This window comes from Stegostoma tigrinum, chromosome 20, assembly GCF_030684315.1.
Source record: "Stegostoma tigrinum isolate sSteTig4 chromosome 20, sSteTig4.hap1, whole genome shotgun sequence".
NCBI classification, from domain to species: Eukaryota; Metazoa; Chordata; class Chondrichthyes; order Orectolobiformes; family Stegostomatidae; genus Stegostoma; species Stegostoma tigrinum.
In genome coordinates, this window is record NC_081373.1 from 21,407,085 (window position 1) to 21,423,928 (window position 16,844).

Genomic DNA, 16,844 nt, shown 5'->3' on the forward strand with positions numbered 1-16,844 from the left:
CTGGCTTTAAGAGATGCAGTTTGTCCTGGTTTTTAATGAAGTAAGGTTGAGACAGAGGTGTCGATCAGTCTATTCAGAGCCAATAATGTTATTTGCTTGTGAGGCCTTGAGGTTTATTTTTAGAAGTTGGAACAATAGAATGGGTGGAGCCATGCTCCCACAGAACCACAAATTTTTTTTTCGTTTTAGTTTTGGTTTTTCAGTAGCAGTTGCGAGAGACTTGAAACTGGTTTTGGAAGCTGCAGTACATCTCTCCCTGCTACTCTCTCTCAGCAGTTACTCTTGACATGTTTCCTCCTGGACTATAGAATCACATGTTAGACAACTTATTTTGCTAAATTTGTCTTTGCCAAGGGTGTGTTTATGGGATGCTACTAATCGGAACAGTTGCTATTTAGTAGTTAATTAATCTATTAGTCAAATATTCCAACAGACGTAAGTTATTCCAATTTCTTCTTTCTTGTGTTGTATTTGAACTATAGTGTCCGAATAAAGTGTGTTTTCCTTCAAGGCTGGTAGTTTGACCAATCGAATTGCATTTGGAATGCAACGCCAGGCACCTGCCTTTAAAATACAAAAAAGTTAAACTTAGGCTATCTCCTTAACATATTTAAGAGGGTTTCATCTGGTCCATATCATATGATAGGGCTAGCCTAGTTTTTAATTGCCTAACCAGGAGAAAGCGCGAGGGCAATCTGGAAGGTAAGCTTTTCGATTAGAAAAGTCTTGACGGCAGCCTTTCAGTTGTTTCACCTGCAGGAGTCTGGGAGAAAGTGTGAGGACAGCCCGGAAGATAAGCTTCCACCCAATAAATTTGGGAGTTAACTAATACCCAAGACAATACATGCGTTGTGTCACCCACCCTTCCCCTTGCTCTAATCTACTAGTAATGACTAAGTGAGGTGAGCAGGTAAGCTATTTGCATTTCTTTTTCCTCATCTCTGTGTTATCTTTTGGGGTGGTCACACAGACGCCAAATCCTCTGGGAGAGGGTCGGAAAGCAAAGCCAGAGTCTGTATGAGTAGATAATGGAATAAACTTACTAGTGCAGAGAACACTGCGGAACTAAAAAAAACAAGTTAATTTTAAATAATTAACTAAGTAGAGATGGCAGGCCAGGTGATGTGTTGTAGTTGTATGATGTGGGAGCTAGCTGATCCCACTGAGAATGGCAGTAACAACATCTGCAGCAAGTGTTGGCTGCTTGAGGAGCTCTGGCTCAAAACTGATGAGCTGGAATCCGAACTCCAAGCAGTGCAGCACATCCAGGAGGTGGAGAAATACCTGGATGCTGTGTTCCAGGAGGCAGTTACACCTGCCAGATTAACTAATGTTAATTCAATCGGCAGGCAGGGACAGCAGTGTGTGACTGCGAGTGAGGCAGGTAGAGGGTCCCTGCAGACAGGAACACAGGAGCCGTAGCCCTTGACACTGTCTCACAGCAATGATGCACTTGCTCCCTGCATGGATGAGGAACAGGGCTGCAGGATGAGTCAACTGACCATGACACCATGGCCCAGGAGGCCATTCAAGAAGGGGGAGCAAAAAGACAGATTGTAGTTGTAGGGGATTCCATTACTAGGGGGATAGATGGTATCCATTGCGAGCAGGGTAGAGAATCCTGCATGGTGTGTTGCCTGCCTGGTGCCAGGGTGCGAGACATCTCTGACCGGCTTCACAGGATACTAGAGAGGGAGGGGGAGGATCCAGTTGTTGTGGTCCATGCAGGTACCAACAACATAGATAGTACCAGGAAAAAAGATCTGTTTCAGGATTATGAAAGCTAGGAACAAAATTAAAAAATAGATCTTCAAGGGTCATAATCTCTGGTCTGCTGTCCAAGCCATGTGCAAATTGGCACGGGGAGGTGCGGATCAGGGAAGTAAACATGTGGCTAAAAGAGTGGTGTGGGAAAGAGGGTTTCCTTTTCATGTGCACTGGCATCAGTTCTGGGACAGGAGGGATCTATACCTCTGGGATGGACTCCACCTGAACAGGGCCAGGTCCAGTGTACTGTCAAAAAGGGTAAATAAGGTGGTTAACAGGATTTTAAACTAGTAAGTGGGGGGGAAGGGAGAAGTGAGCGTAGAGGGAGAATAACAATTAATGTAAGGCAAAGCAGCAGGCTAGCAGGTGACAAGGAAGCTTCAACTCCATTGAAAATTAGGAAAAAAGTTAAACGGCAGGAGAACTCAAGAGCTGTTAGTAATGGAGATAATGGGACCCAAAAAGAAGGTGTAAAAACTGGCATAAGGGCAATTTATCTGATTCAAAACAAGGTGGATGAGTTGATGGTGCAAAACTTGGCAAACTTCTCTGATTTAGTGGCCATTACAGAGACATGGTTACAGGATGGTCATCACTGGGAGTTGAATATCTAGGGGTATCAAACTATTGGGAAGACAGACAGGAAGGTAAGGGAGGTAGTGTTGCTCTGATTTTTAAGGATGATATCAGGGCAGTAGTGAGATGATATAGGTTCTATTGAATAAAACGGTGAATCCATTTGGGTGGAAATTAGGAATAGCAGGGAGAAGAAGTCACTGATAGGTGTGGTCTATAGGCCACCAAATAATGATATCGTGGTGGGGCTTGCAATAAACAGAAATAGCAAATGTATGTAAAAATGGTACAGTAATTATCACGGCATATTTTAATCTACATATCGATAGGTCAAACCAAGTCGGTCTTGGCAGCCTTGAAGAGGGGATCATAGAATGTATCCGCGATAACTTCCTTGAACAATATGTAATGAAACCTACGAGGGAGCGAGCTATCCTAGATCTCGTCCTGTGCAATGAGACAGGAATAATCAATGATCTCACAGTTAGGGATCCTCTCGGAAGGAGCGATCACAGAATGATTGAATTTAAAATACAGATGGAGCGTGAGAAGGTTAAATCCAGTACCTACGTCCTGTGCTTAAACAAAGGAGACTATGAAGGAGTAGGAAGGAGTTAGCTAAGGTAGAATGGCAGCAAAAACTTTATGGTGGGTCAATTGAGGAACAGTGGAGGACTTTCAAAATGAATTTTCACAGTGCTCAGCAGAAGTATATTCCAGTGATAAGGAAGAACTATAGGAAAAAAGAGCGGCAGCCATGGATGTCTAAAGAAATAAAGGAAAGTATCAGATTGGAATAAAAAAACACATACAAAAAAGCAAAGAGCAGTGGGGAAAGTAATAGACTGGGAAATCTTTAAAGGCCACAGATAGCCCCAAAAAAAGTAGTAAAGAAAAGTAAGATAAACTCTGAGAGTAAACTAGCTCTGAATATAAAAACAGGCAGCTAAAGTTTCTATAAATATGTAAATTATAAAAGAGAGGCAAAGGTAAACAGTCGTCCTTTAGAGGATGGGAAGGCCAATTTAATAAATGGGAATGAGGAAATAGCCGAGACATTAAACAGTTATTTCATGTCAGCCATCACAGTGGAAGACACAAATAACATGCAGAAAACAAATGGCAAGAAGGTAATAGCAGGTGAGGACAAAGGAACTATCACTATCACAAAGGAGGCAGTGCTGGGCAAGTTAATGGGTCTAAAGGTAGGCAAGTCTCCTGGTCCTGATGAAATGCATCTCAGGGTGCTAAAAGAGGTGATGGGGGAAACAGCAAATGCACTAGTAATTATTTACGAAAATTCACTGGACTCTAGGCTGGTTCCTGCAGATTGGAAAATAGCCAATGTGATGCCACTGTTTAAAAATGGAAGTAGACAAAAAAGCAGGTAACTATAGGCCAGTTAGCTTAACTTCGGTAGTGGGGAAACTGCTTGAATCTATCATTAAGGAAGAAATAGGAAGGCATCTGGATATAAATTATCCAAATGGGAATACCCAGTATGGGTTCATGAAGGGTAGGTCATGTTTAACTAATTTGGTAGAATTCTTTGAGGACATTACTTGCATGGTGGACAATGGGGAACCTGTGGATGTGGTGTATCTGGATTTCTAGAAGGCATTTGACAAGGTGCCACACCAAAGGCTGCTGCATAAGATAAAGTTGCATGGTACTACAGGTAATCTATTGGCATGAATAGAGGATTGGTTGACCAGTAGAGAGCAAACAGTAGGGGTAAATGGATGTTTTTCTGGTTGGCAGTCAGTGGCTAGTAGTGTGCCTCAGGGATCAGTGTTGGAACCTCAATTGTTTACACTTTACACAGATGACTTGGAGTTGGGGACTAAGTGTGGTGTGTAAAAATTTGCAGATTACACGAAGGACAGTGGTAGAGCAAAGTGTGCAGAAGACAATGAAAGTCTGCAGAGGGTTAGAGATCGTCTAAGTGAGTGGGCAAAGGGCTGGCAGATAAGTTGGCAAAGTCTGGCATAGGAGTTGGAATTGGCCTGTCGCAAAGGTATTACTACAGTTGTTATGGGAGATTTCAACATGAGGGTAGACAGGGAGGATCAGGATGGTACTGGACCCCAAGAAAGGGAGTTTGTGGAGTGTCTCCGAGATGGATTCTTAGAACAGCTTGTACTGGAGCCTACCAGGGAGAAGGAAATTCTGGATCTGGTGTTGTACAACGAACCAGATTTGATCAGGGACCTCAATGTAAAGGAGCCATTAGGAGGTAGTGACCATAATATGGTAAGTTTTAATCTGCAATTTCAGAGGGAGAAAGGAGAATCGGAAGTGTCAGTATTGCAGTTGAATAAAGGGAACTATGGAGCTATGAGGGAGGAGCTGGCCAAAGTTCAATGATTCAATACCCTAGCAGGGATGGCAGTGGAACAACAATGGCAGGTATTTCTGCATATAATGCAGAAGGTGCAGGATCAGTTCATTCCAAAGAGAAAGAAAGATCCTAAGGGGAGGCAGGGGCCGCCGTGGCTGACAAGGGAAGTTAAGGACTGTATAAAGATAAAAGAGAAGTAAAACATAGCAAAGATGAGCCGGAGGCCAGAGGACTGGGAAGCTTTCAAAGAGCAACAGAAGATAACTAAGAAGGCAATACATGCAGAAAAAATGAGGTACGAAGGCAAACTGGCCAAAAATATAAAGGAGGATAGTAAAAGCTTTTTCAGGTGTGTGAAAAGAAAAAAAAATGGTTAAGGCTAAAATTGGGCCCTTGAGGACAGAAATTAGTGAATTTATTATGGGGAACAAGGAAATGGCAGAAGAGTTGAACAGGTACTTTGGATCTGTCTTCACTAGGGAAGATACAAGCAATCTCCCAGATGCAGGAGTGGCTGAACGACCTCGGGTAATGGATGAACTGGAGGGAATTTATGTTAGGCAGGAAATGGTGTTGGATAGACTGTTAGGTCTGAAGGCTGATAAGTCCTTGGGACCTGATGGTCTGCATCCCAGTGTACTTAAGGAGGTGGCTCTAGAAATCGTGGACACATTGGTAATCATTTTCCAATGTTCTATAGATTCAGGATCAGTTCCTGTGGATCGGAGGGTGGCAAATGTTGTCCCACGTTTCAAGAAAGGAGGGGAAGAGGAAATAGGGAATTATAGACCAGTTAGCCTGATGTCAGTGGTGGGGAAGATGCTGGAGTCAATTATAAGAGACAAAATTACGACTCATTTGGATAGCAATAACAGAATAGGTCAGAGTCAGCATGGGTTTATGAAGGGTAAATCACGCTTGACTAATCTTCTGGAATTTTTTGAGGATGTAACTATGAAGATGGACAAGGGAGAGCCAGTGGATGTAATGTACCTGGGCTTTCAGAAAGCCTTTGTTAAAGTCCCACAGAGGAGATGGGTGAGCAAAATTAGGGCACATGGTATTGGGGGCAAAATAATAACTTGGAATGAAAATTGGCTGGCTGACAGGAAACAAAGAGTCATGATAAACGGGTCCCTTTCAGAATGGCAGGCGGTGACCAGTAGGGTGCCGCAGGGTTCGGTGTTGGGACCGCAGCTGTTTACATTACACATTAATGATATAGACGAAGGCATTAAAAGTAATATTAGCAAATTTGCTGAAGACACAAAGCTGGGTGGCAGTGTGAAATGTGAGGAGGATGTTATGAGAATACAGGGTGACTTGGACGGGCTAGGTGAGTGGATGGATGCATGGCAGATGCAGTTTAATGTAGATAAGTGTGTGGTTATCCACTTTGGTGGCAAGAACAGGAAGGCAGATTACTATCTAAATGGAGTCAAGTTAGGTAAAGGGGAAGTACAACAAGATCTAGGTGTTCTTGTACATCAGTCGATGAAAGCAGGCACGCAGGTTTGGCAGGCAGTGAAGAAAGCTAATAGCATGCTGGCCTTCATAACAAGAGGAATTGAGTATAAGAGCAAAGAGGTCCTTCTGCAGCTGTACAGGGCCCTGGTGAGACGGCACCTGGAGAATTGTGTGCAGTGTTGGTCTCCAAATTTGAGGAAGGACATTCTTGCTATTAAAGGAGTGCAGCGTAGGTTCATGAGGTCAATTCCAGGAACGGCAGGACTATCATATGTTGAAAGATTGGGGCGACTGGGCTTGTATACACTTGAGTTTAGAAGGATGAGAGGGGATCTGATTGAGACGTATAAGATTATTAAGGGATCGGACACTCTGGAGGCAGGAAGCATGTTTCCGCTGATGGGTGAGTCCAGAACCAAAGGACACAGTTTAAAACTAAGGGGTAGGCCATTTAGAACGGAGTTGAGGAAAAACTTCTTCACCCAGAGAGTGGTGGATATATGGAAGGCTCTGCCCCAGAAGGTAGTGGAGACCAAATCTCTGGATACTTTCAAGAAAGAGATGGATAGCGTTCTTAAAGATAGTGGAATCAAGGTTTATGGGGATAAGGCAGGAACAGGATACTGATTGTGAATGATCAGCCATGATCATAATGAATGGTGGTGCTGGCTCAAAGGGCCGAATAGCCTACTAGCACCTATTGTCTATTGTCAGATGGAGTACAATGTTGACAAGTGGGAGGTCATCCATTTTGGTAGGAATAACTGCAAAATGGACTCTGTTTTAAATGGTAAAAAATTGCAGCACGCTGCTGTGCAGAGGGACTTGGGTGTCCTTGTGCATGAATCGCTAAAAGTAGGATTGCAGGTGCAGCAGGTAATTAAAAAGGCAAATGGAATTTTGTCTGCAATTGCTAGAGGGATGGAGTTTAAAAACAGGGAGGCTATGCTGCAGCTGTATAGAGTCCTGGTGAGGCCACACCTGGAGTATTGTGTGCAGTTTTGGTCTCCTTACTTGGGAAGAGATATACAAGCACTGGAGGGGGTACAGAAGAGATTCACTCAGTTGATTCCAGAGTTGAGAGGGTTGGATTATGAGGACAGATTGATTAGGCTGGGATTATGTTCATTGGAATTCAGAAGAATGAGGGGAGATTTTGTAGAAACATATAAGATTATGAGGGGAATCGATAAGGTGGAGGCAGGGAGGTTGTTTCCGCTAGCAGGTGAAACTAGGACTACAGGGCATTGCCTCAAAATAAAGGGAAGCAGATGTAGGACTGAGGCTAGGAGGAACTTCTGCACCCAAAGGATTGTGAATCTTTGGAATTCCCTGACCAGTGAAGTGGTTGAAGCTACCTCGCTGAATGTTTTTCAGGCAAGGCCAGAAAAATTTTTGAACAGTAAAGCAATTAAGGGTTATGGTGAATGGGTGGGTAAGTGGAGCTGAGTCTCAAAAAGATTAGCCATGACCTTATTAAATGGCTGGGGGGGGCGGGGGGCGGGGCAGGCTCAAGGGACCGGATGGCCTCCTCCTGCTCCCAGTTCTTATGTTCTAACCTTTCTTGGGTAACTACTAACTGCAGCAAAAGTCCTACATATTAAATGGACACTCACAGAGGATCATTGTCACAGAGGTATTGCCCATCAGAATCTTCAATTTCATGAGAATTCATTCTCCGTCTACTATGTCAAGAATCCAGTGGAATTTTAACATACAACTCCCAACTATGTCGTAGAGTTAACCATCTGGCCATCGGAAAGTCCAGGCCATAAATGTCTATCTTATCAACATAATAAATTGCTAACAGGTGATAAACTTTGGAGGCCCACTTGAGGCATAGTGGTAGTGCCTCACCCCTGAAATGCAAAGCTAGGGTTCAAATCTTAACTGCTCCAGACGGGAAATATGATCTCTGAACAGATTGATTAGAAAAATAGGTTAAGCAAAATAATTAAAAATCAAACTACAATTCCTTTTAATTATAAAGGCATTTCTACTTAGGCCAGGAAGTGGTTTTCCTCTCACAAACAGGACAAAGCGAGCAGTGTAATTTCCTAGGTAACAAGGTGTAGAGCTGGATGAACACAGCAGGCTAAGCAGCATCAGACGAGCAGGAAGGCATTTTCTGAAGAAGGGTCTCGACCCGAAATGTCAGCTTTCCTGCTCCTCTGATGCTGCTTAGCCTGCTGTGCTCATCCAGCTCTACACCTCGTTATCTCAGATTCTTCAGCATTAGCAGTTTCTACTTAGTGTCATTTCCTACATTTGAAGAGAACAGTGACAACAACCTTTATTATGAACAGGTTTGTGAACTGACATACTTACACAATGGTTATCAGCTACTGTACCTTTGTACAAAAAGAGTACAAAAATAGTAACAAGTATTGATTTGGATTGTTAATCCTCTTGAAAACATTAATATTCATACCTACGCATACAAAAACTGAATTTCTAAAGCTGTTAAGTATATCGCAGCTGTGACAATCCATCTGCCATCTCAGCTGACAGAATCCAGTCAACTGAGGAAAGTGCATTCAACTGAAAAGGACTAAGAGTTGAATTCACTACCTTCTGAACTGGCCATTTGAGCTGCATGTTAAAATATTATTTAAATCTGGAAAAGGTACAATATGAGTGTTGCAGAGAGACTGTAAACTAAGCTACTTGATGACTTTTTACACAGACTCCCAGAGAAGTCTCAGCTGTAGACAGCAAATATTTGATAATTACATGAGCATCATTTAAGAAACATGAGTGGACAATGAATTACTGAAACCAGAGCTACCTACTTAATGGTTGGACTAAGGAAGTGGTTGAAATTAATCTGTTCTCAGCACTGTTACTCATCCACGCACACACAATTCAAACTCAAGGTTTCCAGGTTAGCATGATTTAACACAGGTGAGTTACAAAAGTGTGCTGACCAATTTTAACCCTTCAACTGACATCACAAAAACTGCTTGGTCATTATTACATTGCTCATTGTAGGAGTACACTATGTGCTAAACTGTTGCTAACATGCAAATGATTCTAGAATTAAAAATTACTTTATCAACTATAAAGTGTGTTGACAGGTCTCGTCATGAAAAGTACTATGTAAATGCAATAATTTCTTTTATTTCTATTTGTTAAGGAATATTTCTGTAAATATGCCATTTGTGCCAGTCAACAATTAACAATACCACAGATTTTACATATTAAGTTTCAAAGTGAACATTGTGAAATTTCAAACTGACAAATACAAAATGCAACAAGGACAGCACGTTTCCGATAGTTCTGATTATATGAATACAGCTGTGAAAGTAAACATATTAATTTCAAGCTAGCAAACTTCTGAACAACCACAATAATAGAACTAATAACAATGGCAATAAATCAGTACGACCTTGCCAAAGGTAGAATAATTGCTTCAACACTTTGAAACTTTGAGCAGGGAGCCATACCCAAAGAGAGTATGAATTAAAGCATTGGCACAACACTGCAAGCTCTGATTTAAACTCTCTTTGAACATGGGTTGCTCCTGGAAACATGAGATTGCCGAGTTCATCCTATATAGCTAAGTTTTCTGTGGTTTAAAATGATTGTTAATTAACTCATTTTACTCGTGTCATTCTTGCATTGCATTCGTGAAGAAATTAATGTGTTAATCAGGCAAAAGTTAAATCTCAAATTCATCCATTTTCCGCTTCCTTCACAAAGATTTTTCCTACAGCGTTCATTTTATTCCATAGAGCGTTAAGACCTAAGAAATGCAAGGACATTTCTTTCTTCTTTTTCAGTAATAATGGCTCAGGTGAATGACTTGCAGCATTAGGGAGAAAACATGCCAAGAAGATTGCACTTCATACAGTGTATGTTCAAACAGTAGTTAATAACTTGCATGACCCTTGACTTTAATTATTCATGATGTGGAGGTGCCGCTGTTGGACAAGGTCAAAAATCACACGACACTAGGTTATAGTCCAACAGGTTTATTTGAAAACACTGGCTTTCAGACATTGCTCCTTCATCAGAACAACGCTTTATATATCATATGCAAAAGTTGATACCTGGCATTTAGCTCAAAAATCCTTTTAAAAATGCCTCATGCTAGTTTTAGAACTGCTGTTGATGGAAACTATACAGTGAATGCTTTTGACACTCTTGAAATTGCTCTTTTCTCATTTAAACAGATAGTATGGGACAAAGGTTGCATGCTGAATTCAGCACCGTGGTCAGCAACAAGTAATATCACTATTAGTTCGGCACAGATTTCCACTCCTTGATTGCGTTTCTCATGTAAGAAGTCAACAAACTACTTTTTGCCTAAATACTTGATCATAAAAAACCTGATCCTTACATGTGTTTATTGTGATGTAAGTTGTCATTTCAAAATACTTTATTCTAATGTTTTTGAGAATTTGAACTTTCTGCTTTTAAAAGGTGTTTAATGAGTAACTCGCAATTATTTCTGTGTCCACAGTGATTTTTAAAACACAGTGAGAGAGAAAGACTTACAGGAGAGTGGTGGACTTGTTTGGATTATTAAGATAATGAGGATAATTTTACAAGTAAACAAGGTGAACATTTGTGCATTAGACTCCAGTTTAGAAACTCAGCATTTAAAAAAAAATCTTTCTTTTGATTAGGGGCAACACACATAGTTATGGGAGAAAAACAGGTTTTTGTTTTAATAACTTACTTCTGGGGCAGTTCTGCAGGCCTTGGCTGAAGCTAGGTGCGTAAAGTAGTTGCTCCTGCCAAAGTGAGTTACGTTTAACTGCTAAAAGTAAATGTCTGGACCAGAAGTGTTTGGTTAAAATCCTGAAGAGATAATTTGAAGCTGAGGAAGTTTAAGCTCAGTTGCATGAATGCTGCAGGAAGACGCTGTCAAATTTCAAGACCACAGCTGAAACCACAGTTAAATTAAGCCCTGTAGGGATGCTAGAAATGAGAGTTTTCTCTGGTGTATGAGTATTGTAAAGACATGGCTTTGAAACTAATGGGATCATCTTTTTACTGTGTGGTTTGAAATCTTTAAGTGTGAGTTATATGTATAGAGAGTAGATTATTGTATTTTATTTTCACTTCTTTTGCAGAAGAGAATTTTTCATATCGTTAACACCAATTTGCAACTTTGCATGCATATGCTTCAATCAGTGGCCACGAGAAAGAAAATATGACCTAGCATGTCTTATTTTAATCTGGGATATGACGTGTCCAGTAATAACATCAGCTGACATTATAACAAATTCCGTATGTAACCAAAGGTATTCATACAATAAAATCACAAACGTACCAAATAATTATAACACTTTGTATAAGGTGACTTCATATAAATATGCAATTATTATGAGTACAGCCACAGTTCTTACCTCTGGCGGTCCTCTCACAATATCCAGCTGTTCAGCTCCAACTTGCAGGGCAACATCAACAGATGCAAAAGGACGACTAGCCATCTGCTGTCTTTCCCTCATGAGTTGCTGTTTCAAAAAAAAGTTAGAAGTTTTTGAAAATTTGGGACACTACATAAGATTGAGAAAATATGAGAGTTTAGAAACATTATGTAATCATGTTTTAAAAGAAAAACTCATGTATACTTTCAGATCTGTAATAATATTGTCACACCATATCAAACAAATTTGAGAGTTTTCTTCTCATTCTCTGTCAAGTATACTATGACACACGATATAATTTCATTATATTGTGTAACAGTGTTGCATTCAGTTTTCAGAAAAATTCATTTTAAAAATTAATGTGAGGACACATGCTTCGAGCAACAATTGTGAAAATCATTTGCAACTGTTTCATGGGCAAGTGGTCAATCAATATGACTTCAAATTTCAACTTGTGTCAAACTAATGACAATAATGACTCAAAACTATATTATTGCAATAATTCAAAAGACCCAACATGTTTAATCTATGATATAGCATCTAGCTGCATATAGTTCCACTGTCATTTGCAATGATATTAAAATTTTAAGAAGTATTTGATTATTTCCATTTCATCTGATAATACTTGAATTAGATTATCATAAAACATCATACCACAAAAAGAATATTATATTGGAATATCACTTGTTGGAAAACTGGTAATGAATGAGTTAAAGATCTGTTTGAAATAAGGCTCTGATCAATCTTTTAGCAGATCTTTTTCCCCAGAGAATTAATTTACTGAAGAAAGGTTCTTTTCATCCACAATCAATATGAAGCAAGCATTGACTTCTATTTCAGAGACTTATACTGTAGGGAATCCAAACTGGACAAAATCCTTATAATATTTTTCACTTAATGTGCAAAGGGCTTATGTTAAACATCTAAGTAGCTTGTGACTGAATGTTTTAGAGTTGCTTTAAAAAGGTACTTAAAGCTTTTAAATCAATCTTAAAAGGTATTTAATTCTCCCTGAAGACAAGGCTGACCCTATTCCTGTGCCTTTCATTTAATCAAGAGGATCTAGGAAATTCCAAAAAAAAGTGATAATTTTGCTGTTAGCAACAAGAATAATTTCCATAACAGCTACCTTGGAGACAAAAGTCGTTATCTGAATAATATGTAAAGGTTTCAAGTAAGTAGTTGATTAGAAAAGAAAAGCTTTTCCTCTTTTAGTACTGCAGAATTCTGTCAGGGCTATGTAATCTGAAGCTTGTATTGACTGGAATTTAATAAAAAAGATTAATGATCCCAGCATGAGTTATTTTCAAATGCTGCAAAGTTAGTCTATTATCCACTATGTTTTGAGAAAGGGAGGTCACAAGAGGTATAGTATTGCCCAGCAATAAATCACCTTGTCCTCACTCACAGAAAGAATTACCACCCAATTTCTGCAAAGTGCATATGATACCAATCCCTCTAAAAATACTCCACCATGGCTTACTCGCTTTATCTCTCTGCTTAGCAAGGTATTGTCTTTTTAAAATCAAGGACCTTACTGGAGAGAAATATGATCTAATGGCATATGACATATGATTATTCTCCTTTAGATTCTCCTGAAATAAAACAATAATTCCCAATGATCACAGCTCTTTATTAAATTTAGGCATATATATTTCTGTGGATGATCACAACTAACTTCCATTGCTATCCTCAGGAATGACATTCCTAATATAACGTTGGAGTTGGATGGCATACCATTTAAAAAAGAAAAAAACATTGTTTGAAGTAGATAAATAAACTCTAATTCTAATAAATAATAAGGGAAAATTGCAAACAATTATTGCTTGCATTAGTGCCTCTGGTTAGTTAAAGAAAAATGTTCCATGACAACATATGTTCCTTTAGAAAGGGAACATTTTAAGAATTTCACAAAGACATCAGACAAAAAGAACTGATGGAATCTGAGAGATGTGGGATTACTGCTTGTTAAATGCCTCGTCAACAGCCCAACTTGCCTCATTAACATTCAGCCTTCTAACTTACCAAGCTTTCCAAACAAGCTAGCTATCGAGAAAACTTGACATTTGAACTAAAGCGATAATGGGAACTGCAGATGCTGGAGAATCTAATATAACAAGGTGTGAAGCTGGATGAACACAGCAGGCCAAGCAGCATCTCAGGAGCACAAAAACTGACGTTTCGGGCCTAGACCCTTCATCTCTGATACACCAGGTAACACCAACAATTATCATTGTAATGCTGCAGCTGGGACATTGTGCATTCCCAGCTCATGGACTGGACCATGCTGCATCTCTGGGTTCATCACTCACTATCATAACGCTCACACATTCTGAGCCTGCCTAGAGCTCAGAGCATCCCTGCCTATGCATTGGATTTTCACATTTTGCTCCCTCAGCCAGAGGTGCCAGCTTCAAATTACTGTGGTCTTGGCATGCCATTTAGTGCAGACACAAAGGCTGGAAGCTCATCATAATTGTCAGCAGACTTTAATCAAGTCAAAGGGGATAGCCTTCACTCAGGGCTTCCCAGCCAAATTAACAGCAGCCTTTGATACCAGTTTAGGAGCTTGAAAATGGTCAGCCAGCCACTTGGGATGGTCAAAGTTAGGATTCTCTCCACTTAAAGGGGGAAAAGCCTGATGTCATGCAGCACCCCCCTCCTACCCCACCTCTACCAGATGAGTAGGCAGCACAGAGGGCATGCCGTGTTCATGGTATTGTGGGTTGGAGTGGTTGGCATTGAGTGAGGAAAAATGTAGAAATTATTGAGAGTGGTAGAACATGATCCTCAGTAGGAAATAGGTAAGGTAACAGAGATAGAAAGAGGGTGACAGATTGGAGAGAAGATGGCAGTGAAATGGAAAATATTATCAAACTTCTTTGTTCATTGCTGGGCATTCCTCCAGATGACTGAGACTGTACTGTCTGAGGCAGCAACCTTGGATGAGGCTGACATGGTTTGGTGTTATGATCTTCCCTGTTGGTCCTGGAGGAAGAGGAAATCTCAGTGACATGCCTTTCAGCAAGATCTCCAGGTCCCTGCCCACAGAGCAGTGCATGAATTTTGTGTTCTGGGCCAAAAGGATAGAAACTTTGCAGAGCAGTTCCAGACAGATCGTGCTTGTCTAAGCAAACAATGAGCGTGGGCACAAGGGATACTGATGAATTCAGGCTATCCGCTGAGTGGTGTGTTGTTCATGTAATACTGCATTGTAATACAGGATTGGAATTGAACATGATGAGAGTCACAAAGGCAGGCCTGATTGCTAACAAGGTGAGTTTGGAAAGATACATGAGAAACTTTGCTAGGCCTTGCAGTGGATATCCCTCCAAACAACTCAACCCAAATCAGGCTTAACCAAAAAAAAATCAAAAGATTCAGCCTTCTGACTTAAGAAATAATTAATTAGGATGCTCACCAAAAGCTTAGGTTGAGAGGTGGATTTTAACAATGCAGTTTAAGAAATGACTACAATTAGAGTGGCATAAGGCTTTAAGGAACAATTCCAAACTACAGGGCACAACAGTCTCAACACCTAGCTTCCTGCTGGGTTTAAAGGGGGCAGGGGTCAAGACATAAGATTAGTTCATCACCGTGGATTGTCCACAAACAGGTGACTGAGATACCGAGAGAGACAATGAAGGGAGCTCGTAAGCTTTAATATTGGAGGCACAGAGGGAGCAGGAGCTAGTTTAATAAAGTAGGAATGATGAATGAGTGAACTTTGGCATAGAGTAGATACAGATAGCAGAATTTAGAAGCACAGGCTGTGCTGGGTAGAACGCTGATCGTTGTGGTAGAGAATGAATGAGGATAGCCACTTCTGTGGTTTTAGCCAGAAGAGTCTTATATGTAAACAATAGTGCATTTACTGTAATACAGCTATAATTTACAAGTTACGTGAATATAGTCCACATTATCACAGAGACTATGAGGAGCACATGTGCCTCTGGTCTGTCCCTGACCAGTTCACACAAGTCTTCCCAGCACCATCACATTTGGTGGTGCCTAATGCACTCATTCACATAGTCAACCTTTAAAATTCTTTTAACATCTTTCACCCCTCCCAAAGTGTTCTTTTCATAATACTAGTGCTGTAACTTTTTTTTGCCTATCTATGTTTATCATTACTCTATCTCCCCCACATGCAGACAATCTGGCATGTTCAATGGAATTGTATGCATGATATTTTGATTTGTGTCAGTGGAGTTTAAAAACATGTTTGAGAATCTGTGCAGAAACAGTCAGGTTTATTACATTAACCCGTTAGTATTTTGCAGTATCTCCTTCCCACACAGCTATTGAATTATTGATGAAACTTGTTTGTTTGTTTGTTTTGCCACTTGCGTCATCTCAGGATGCATTCTTACTTGATGGGATACTCTTTGATATTGTTGGCGTTCTTCTTTGGAAAATAGGGAGGTCTGCCAATTTTCTTGAACTTGTCTTTTCTAATTGCCTAAGGCCCTAAAGTCTAGGCCCGAAACATCAACTTTCCTGCTCCTAAGATGCTGCTTGGCCTGCTGTGTTCATCCAGCTCCATACCTTGTTATCTTGGATTCTCCAGCATCTGCAGTTCCTATTATCACTAGCCCTAATGGTAGACTTAGATTAGACAATTATGTTGTGTGGCAGTCTGATTGAATTCTGTTACAAGTATGACCAATGTCTGTCTATTACTGTCAACCGGTGTAACGTTTCAGTTTTATCTTTTCCTTTGTACTTTCCTAAAAGTTTGTTGATACTTGGAATCTGAACTTTTTTCAGCTTTGAATATAATGGAAAATATTTCAGATGAACCAGCTATGGCTTTCCATCTTACTTAGGGTATGAAACATTTTTTAAAATTCTGACATAACTAACCTAAGAATATTCTGTTTAAGTTTATGAACATGAACATAAGCATAGCAAAATTTTCTACAGGCTTTTCTTTGCCTTTGTGATATTTAACTGCTTTCACTTTTTGAATGAGATTAAAGTGAATACACGATGGTCAACACAGGAGTAAATATTTTTGTTTGTTGAAAACACATAAGGTTTTTATAATTCCCAATGTTGGAAATTTCTTTTTTGTTCATTCTAGGGAAAGATGTGGCACAGTGCAAATGTTACTGGACTAGTAATTCAGGACCCCAGCTAAAGCACCGGGGACATGGGTTCATGTACGGAAATAAAATCTGAAATTAAAACAGAAGACCATGTAACTACTGTTGATTCTTGTAAAACACATTTAGTTCACCAGTGCCCTTATTGGGAGGAAATATGTTATTCTTGCTTGGTCTGGTCTGTGTGAGATCTCAAAAGCAGACCCT

General features: G+C 40.1%; 1 protein-coding gene across 4 annotated transcripts in view; it reads right to left on the reverse strand.

Annotated features, from left to right (window-relative positions):
* The window catches only part of atrnl1b (attractin-like 1b), a 959,007-nt gene that overhangs the window by 191,059 nt on the left and 751,104 nt on the right, over positions 1-16,844 (reverse strand). For all 4 annotated transcript variants that reach the window (XM_059653033.1, XM_059653032.1, XM_059653034.1 and 1 more), the window contains one exon: positions 11,509-11,616. In XM_059653033.1, the coding sequence (XP_059509016.1) occupies positions 11,509-11,616 (108 nt within the window). Of the gene's footprint in view, positions 1-11,508; positions 11,617-16,844 lie in introns of those variants that run through there.